The sequence below is a fragment of the Colobus angolensis genome, unplaced genomic scaffold (assembly GCF_000951035.1).
Source record: "Colobus angolensis palliatus isolate OR3802 unplaced genomic scaffold, Cang.pa_1.0 Scaffold60, whole genome shotgun sequence".
Taxonomy (NCBI): Eukaryota; Metazoa; Chordata; class Mammalia; order Primates; family Cercopithecidae; genus Colobus; species Colobus angolensis.
In genome coordinates, this window is record NW_012119599.1 from 2,288,696 (window position 1) to 2,296,073 (window position 7,378).

Sequence of the window (7,378 nt, forward strand, 5' to 3'; positions counted from 1 at the left end):
TAGAGATGGGGCTTTGCCACATTGCCCAGGCTGGTCTCAAACTCCTGGACTCAAGCGATCCACCCAAAGTGCTGGGATTACTGGTCTGAGCCACCTCATCCAGAGGCCTGCCCATTTAATGCTGCACCCCTCCCTTCCCCACACCTCTCATTCCCCTACCTGTTCAATTTTTTTTTTTTTTTTTCAGAGACAGGGTCTTCCTCTGTTGCCAAGACTGATGATCATAGCTCACAGCAGCCTCGACCTCCTGGGTTCAAGTGATCCTCCTGCCTCCCAAGTCCATGGGACTACAGGTGCAGTCACCATGCCCAGCCAATTATTTATTTTTTGTAGAGATAAATAATTGGCCTTGCTGTGTTGTCTAGCCTGATCTTGAACTCCTGGGCTCAAGTGATCCACTCACCTCAGCCTCCCAAAGTGCTGTGATTCCAGGCATGAGCCACCAAATGTGGCTTCTATTCTGTTTTTCTTCTTCATTACTTCGCACTACCTAGACGTCTATATAAGTATATTTTACTGATTTCTTTTTTTGTCTAGATCCCTTAATAGAATGCTGGCTCTGCCAGGGCAGAAGTTTTACACCTTTTGTTCACCCTCTACTACAGGGCCTAGAACAGTGCCAGGCACACAGTAAGGACTCAATGAATAATAGCAATTAATAACTAATACACATGTAAAGCACTTTCCAAGGCAAGGTTCTAAGCTCAGTCCATACATCACTTCATTTAGTCCTCACAATAATCCTAGGAGATGGGTACTGTTATTACTATACCCATTTTACAGAAGAGGAAAGTGAGGCCCAGAGATCTTGAGTAACTGCCATTTGAACCCCCAAATCTGGCTCTAGAGGCTATGCTTCGGTGAGTAAATGAAAAACCAGACCCCACGTACTGACCCTGTACTCCACTCACATCCACAGAGCCCCCTCCCCAATGCCCGCACACACAGGTGAGACATGCAGACAGGGAGGCAGAGCCAGCGAGAACAGGGCATGGACGGGACTTACTGATCTTGGATCCCTGGGGCAGAGAGGCGCCCGAAACACAGCGGTTAGAGTTCTGCCGTTTAGAGGGATCGAGGGTAACCCTGCAGTGTGAGGAGAGCGGTGAGGGACGACAGGGGAGGAGGAAAGGAGGAGGAGGAGGAGGAAATGTTCGGGTACAGGAGACAGAGCAGAGTAGAAGACAGGTTAGGTCCCATCAGCCCCCCACCCTGCTCCACCCCGCTTCTGCCATCCCTGCAGAGCTCACCTTCGGGTCAGTTTGGAGGTCAGCTTGGTGAAGAGGTTGGTGGTGGGGCGGGGCCGCCCGGCGGGCAGGGGTGCAGCCTCATGGGCCAGCGTGGGAGAGGCAGGGGGCCCATTCTGCACACCCCCACCACCCCCACCGCCTGCCCTCCGGTCCCGGACCTGGCCACCGTGGAAGGTGCTGCGGATGGTGGAGCCGCGTGCCAGGCGGCTCCGCTCCCCTGATGGGGGTGCCAGGCTGTGACTGGAGGGGGAGGCAGGGGGCACCCGTGGGGTGCCTGAGCTGTGGGCAGAGAGAGACAAGTCAGGGTGGGGGACTGAGGCAAGCCAGGACCCCAGTCCTTCTGATTCTTCATAATCCTATCCTGAGACCAGGGACTGCAACCAGCCTGGAACTCAGAGACAGGGCTGCAATGTACAGTTGTGCAGGCTGTGCACTATACAATCCTAGCATTATTTTACTAACTCTCCTCTCCTATTGCCCCTCCATCAAATTGTCCCTTCTTCAAACTCTACCCCCTCCAAACCATCTCCTATCACAACTCTCCTCTCTCCAAACGCAGCAACTGAATAGATGCACAGAAAGTTTTGGGTGACTTCCTTGCTATTTGCCGAAACCTCAGGAACCAAATCAACTTGGCAAACACTTTGCTATCTGAACTCCCATCATCTAAAATCAGGAAAGGGAAAGATGTAAAGGTCAAGGATACCTGCATTCACTATGATAATTTGAGCAGTGGGGGTCTCACTGTCCCAGGACCCTCCTCCAGCCCCTCGGACCCTCCTCGTTGACAACAAGGGCCAGACCTCCATCTTCTGAGTTCAATTCTTCTGCCTCACCCTCCCGAGTAGCTGGGATTACAAGTGTGTGCCACCATGCCTGGTTTTTTTTTTTTTTTTGAGACAGAGTCTTACTCTGTCACCTAGGCTGAATGGCCACGGGGCGATCTTGGCTACTGCAACCTCCGCCTCCAGGGTTCAAATGATTCTCCTGCCTCAGCCTCCTGAGTAGCTGGGACTATAGGCATGCAGCACCACTCCTGGGTAATTTTTGTATTTTCAGTAGAGATGGAGTTTCACCATGTTGGCCAGGCTGGTCTCAAACTCCTGACCTCAGGTGATCCACCCGCCTTGGCCTCCCAAAGTGCTGGGGTTCCAGGCATGAGCCACTGCGCCCAGCCCAGACCTCCAATTTCTATCCTCCCAGGGACTTCAGGCCCAGCCTGGATCTCAGAGAAGAATCCTGATTGTGGCAGAGGCTGTTACTTCTCCCTTGGAATCCATCCTCCCTGTTTTGCTCTTGGTAACCAAACCCGTAAGAGTATGAGCACTGCACACAGCCACCCAGCCAGAGTCTACATTTCCCAGACTCCCTTGCAGTTAAGGATGGTCATGTGACCACGCTCCAGCCAATGGGATATAAGCAGAAGTGCTCTGTACGATCTCCGGGTCAGGCCTTTAAAAATAGTTGCTGCTTGTCCCCTACTCTTTCCCTACTTCTTGCTGATTAGGAAATGATGGCAGCTGGTGCAGTGGCCTCTCATGTTGGGGCTGGAAGAACTTACCTGGGTCCTTGGAGGACCCTCTGGACTAAACCTCCTTTTTATTTAAATTACTCTACCCTGGGATCTCTTTGTTTTTGTTACAGCAGCTGGTTTTATAATTTTTATTTTTTGTGTTTTAAAATTTTTAAGTTTTAATTTTTTTTTGTCTGAGTCTGTAATTTAACTGTTCTACTGTCTCTTGAGCAGAACTGGAAGGCCATATATTATGGTGATTACAAATAGATTCTGGAGTCAGTCTGGAATCTGCTTCTTGACTTACCAGCTGTGTGACCTTGGACAAGTTACTTAACCTCCCTATGCCTTATCCTCAGCTGTAAAATGGAGATATTAGGATCTACCTCACAGAGTTGTTAGGGGCATTGAGCCAGGTGATAGACATAGAAGCCTGGCATGTGGCTGTTGCTTCAGAATGTTCACTACTATTATTTTTATTTGATAACCACCAAGAAAAAGCACTCTCAGTCACTGAATGAAGGCCTCCTAAGCATCAGACCCAGTGCCAGGTACAGGACACACCTGATCTCTACTGGATCTCTATAATGGGGCCTGGAAGTAGACAGCATCAGCCCATTTTTTTTTTTCTTTTTTTGAGATGGAGTCTTGCTCTGTCACCCAGACTGGAGTGCAGTGGCACCGTCTAGGCTCACTGCAAGCTCCACCTCCCGGGTTCACACCATTCTCCTGCCTCAGCGTCCTGAGTAGCTGGGACTACAGGCACCCACCACCACATCTGGCTAATTTAGTAGAGACGGGGTTTCACCATGTTAGCCAGGCCAGTCTCAAAATCCTGATCTCAGGTGATCCACTCACCTGTCTGTCTCGGCCTCCCAAAGTGTTGGGATTACAGGTGTAAAAAGACCGCACCTGGCCTTTTTTTATTTTATTTTTTTTTTTGAGACAGAGTCTCACTGTGTGGCCCAGGCTGGAGTGCAGTGGCGCAATCCCAGCTCACTGCAACCTCTGCCTCCCGGGCTCAAGCGCTTCTCCTGCCTTATTCAGCCTTCTGAGTAGCTGGGATTACATGCGCATGATAACATTCCTGGCTAATTTTTGTATTTTTAGTAGAGACAGGGTTTCACCATGTTGGCCAGGTTGGTCTCGAACTCCTGACTTCAGGTGATCTGCCCACCTCGGCTCCCAAAGTGCTGGGATTACAGGCGTAAGCCACCATGCCCAGACAGCATCAAGCCCATTTTATGGAGGAGGAAACAGAGGCTCAGAGATTTACCCAGTCATTCTGCTAGCAGTGCGAGCACAGAGGTAAGATTCGAACTCAGAACTGAGTAGTCACAGAATCGTGACTGTTAACTACCTCATTCCCCTGCCCACACCCAGTGGGAAGATCTGCATCCACTAATCAGGTGCATCCCAGAGTGTGCTCTGGTGTTGGCCATCAACCTGCCCTACAGTCCTGGTGGGTGGCAGTGTCCTCGTCGTGGAGCCAGCCCCACTCTGACTGGCCTTGACCTGTGATGTGAACCAATCCCTTCCCTCTCTCTGCTCCAGCCAGTCTGAACTGGTTTCTCTCCCGTGCCAGCTGGAAGAGACCTCACAGACTCAGGCCAACAAGCTGGAAAACCAGCCAACCAGATGATGCTGAAGCTGTGACATTCTGGGGCTTCTCTCGAGTTCTAAAAATGGATCATTCAAAAAATCAATTCAGGTTCCCAAGGCTTGTAGGCGGAGAACAGGGCCAACTGCTTTCCTGGTGCTGAAGACTAATTAATTAAGTGGGGAGGATTTTCAGGGGGGTACATGGCAAGGGCACATGGCCAAGGGCAGGGCAGATACACTCCCTCTCTGGGCCCCAGTCCCCACGGCACCAGCCTCCAAGGCCTATCATCTCAGATCAAGAGAGGTCCTGTTCACCTACCCCCTACTTCCCACCCCTCACCCTGTTGCTGCCCCCTCCGTACCTGTTTTCTTTCCCATTTGGCAACAGTGACGGGCGCTCAGCCCCCGGGCGTTCTGTGCAAACGTAGGTGTTTCTGCGGGTCATCATGCTGGGAGGGAGGTTGTTCTGTAGGAGACACGGCCAGGAAGGGAGTGAGGGGGTGAAGACATGCCCGTGAGCTCCATCCTCTTCCCTTCTCTGCCTTCCCCATCGACGAATGAGTCAGGGGCTCGTGTGGGAAGCCAGGGTGAGTAGGAGATGGTCAAAGGTCTCAAAGACGTGAAAGGCTCATGAGAATCCCAACCACCTAGACTGAGTCAAGGGAGACCCCTGGAGCTCGGAGAAGAGGGCGACACTGAGGGAAAACGAGGCAGGGAAGGTTTCCAGGGGGCAACCTTGTCCACTGCTCTTCTCCCAGCAATGCCCACCTTCTCAAGGTCCGGCCCAGCCACACCAAACGTTTGCTAACGTACTTATTCATGCCACATTCTGTCATTGTGCCTAGCCTTTGCACTGGCTGTCTCACCTGTTAGAACATTCCTCCTACCTTTTCCCCTGACTCACTCCTACATATCTTTCAGGTGTCAGTTCATAATCTACCACCACCCCCGGCCCCAGGCTGAGTCACGTGCCTCCTTTGGGTTCCCACAGGTCCCTGGGCTCCCCACTGCAGCTTCAATCACTGTGCTATCAATGTCTGTTCTCATATATGTCCCCATCCTATACTGGGCTGTGAGCTCTGGGAACATAGGGAATATCAGGATTACGCTGCCTCATAAACATGTTAGGCAGAGAGCCCTCTTTTTCTATTCTCTGGAAGTTTGTGTAAGGTTAGTGTTTTTTCTTCTTTAAGTGTTTGGAAGAATTCCACTGGTGGGAGTCATCAGAGCCGGAAATTTTCTTTATGGGGAAGGTTTTCAGTTATGAATTCAATTTCTTTAACAAGAATATAAGACTGTTCAGGTTTTCTATTTCTTCTTGTGTCAGTTTTGATACAGTGTGTTTTTAAAGTAATGTGTCCATTTAATCTAAGCTGTTACATTTATTGGCATAAAGTAGTTCCTAATATCATCTTACTATCTGTTAATGTTAGAACAAAGTTCCCCTTTTCATTTTGGATACTGGCAATTCATGCTTGCTGTCTTTTTTCCTTAATTGATTTTTACCAGGGATCCATTGGATTTTATTTATTTATTTATTTAGGACAGAGTTTCACTCCTTTTGCCCAGGCTGGAGTGCAATGGCATGATCTCGGCTCACTGCAACCTCCACCTCCCAGATTCAAGTGATTCTCCTGCCTTAGCCTCCCAAGTAGCTGGGATTACAGGCGTGCACCACCACAACCAGCTAATATTTTGTATTTTTGGAAGACACGGGGTTTCACCATGCTGGCCAGGCTGGTCTCAAACTCCTGACCTCAAGTAATCCACCCGCCTCAGCCTCTCAAAGTGCTGGGATTACAGGTATGAGCCACTGCGCCCAGACTGATTTTATTAATCTTTTCAAAAAACCAACTCTAGGTTTTGTTGCTTTATTGTACCTCTTCCTTCTCCTTCCCTGATTTATTCTCTTTAAATGCTTCCTCCCTTCTTTTTTTGAGATGGGGTCTTGTTCTGATGCCTAGGCTGGAGTACAGTGGTGTGATCATGGCTCACTGCAGCCTCCCAAGTAGCTAGAACCTCAGGCATGTGCCACAACACTTAGCTAATTTTTATTTTTGGCAGAGATAAGGTCTGTTGCCCAGGCTGGTCTACAACTCCTGGGTTCAAGCAATCCTCCTGCCTCAGCCTCCCAAAGTGCTGGGATTACAGGCATGAGCCACCACTTCTGGTCCCTTCTACTTTCTTTGAGGTTTATTTGCTTTTCTTTTTTTTTACCTTCTTAAAGTGTGGGTTTTGTTTAGCAATAACAATAGCTCTCATTCACTGAGTGCTTACTGTGCCAGTATGTGAAGTACCTCACGTTTGAGATCTTACAAGATCCTCACAATGACCCAGGTTCTCTAATGAGCCCATTTCACAGAGTGAGACACTGAAGCTCAGAGAGATGAAGTTACTTGCCCAAGGTCACACAGCTCATTAATGTAATTCAAACTCTACGTGGCTTCAGAATCCTGGCCACTTTCTCAAACTGCCTCCACCCTTTTTCTCTTTTTTAAGAGATAGGATCTCACCATGTTGCCCAGGTTGGTCTCAAACTCCTGGCCTCAAGCAATCCTCCCACCTCAGCCTCCCAATAGCTGGGACTACATGTGTGTGCCACCATGTCCAGTTGCCTCCACTCTCCTGTTCCTATATTGAGGATATTTTCATACTATGCTGTTCCTGCGAACTCAGATGCAGGAAAGCCAAGTCTACATTTCCCAGAGTCCTTTGCAGCTCAGGTTCTGCATACAAGTTGGATTCTGCCAATCTTTGCATTCACGAAGATTTGGAAGGTGTAAATGGGGCAGCAGCTGCTGTCCTGCCTGCTTTGACTTCAGCTCACACAGGCAAGGCTATGAGATGAAGGTCTTTGCTTCAGCAGGGCCCCACTGCCCGTTGTCCAGCCCTCTGGGCATCAATAAGCTCTTTTGACTGATGGAGGATGAGGTTTTTGAGTCTTGGGTTACAGCCATGTCAATGTGCCTTTTTTTTTTTTTTTTTTTTCATGGCTTTATCATGTATTTATTTA

At 49.4% G+C, this 7,378-nt stretch overlaps 1 protein-coding gene across 1 annotated transcript in view; it reads right to left on the minus strand.

Annotated features, from left to right (window-relative positions):
• The window catches only part of MARK4 (MAP/microtubule affinity-regulating kinase 4), a 43,911-nt gene that overhangs the window by 4,830 nt on the left and 31,703 nt on the right, over positions 1-7,378 (minus strand). Inside the window, exons 12-13 of the mRNA XM_011963009.1 lie at positions 4,728-4,831; positions 1,251-1,529 (exon numbers count right to left, since the gene is read on the minus strand). Coding sequence (XP_011818399.1) covers positions 1,251-1,529; positions 4,728-4,831 — 383 coding nt within the window. The remainder of the gene's footprint in view (positions 1-1,250; positions 1,530-4,727; positions 4,832-7,378) is intronic.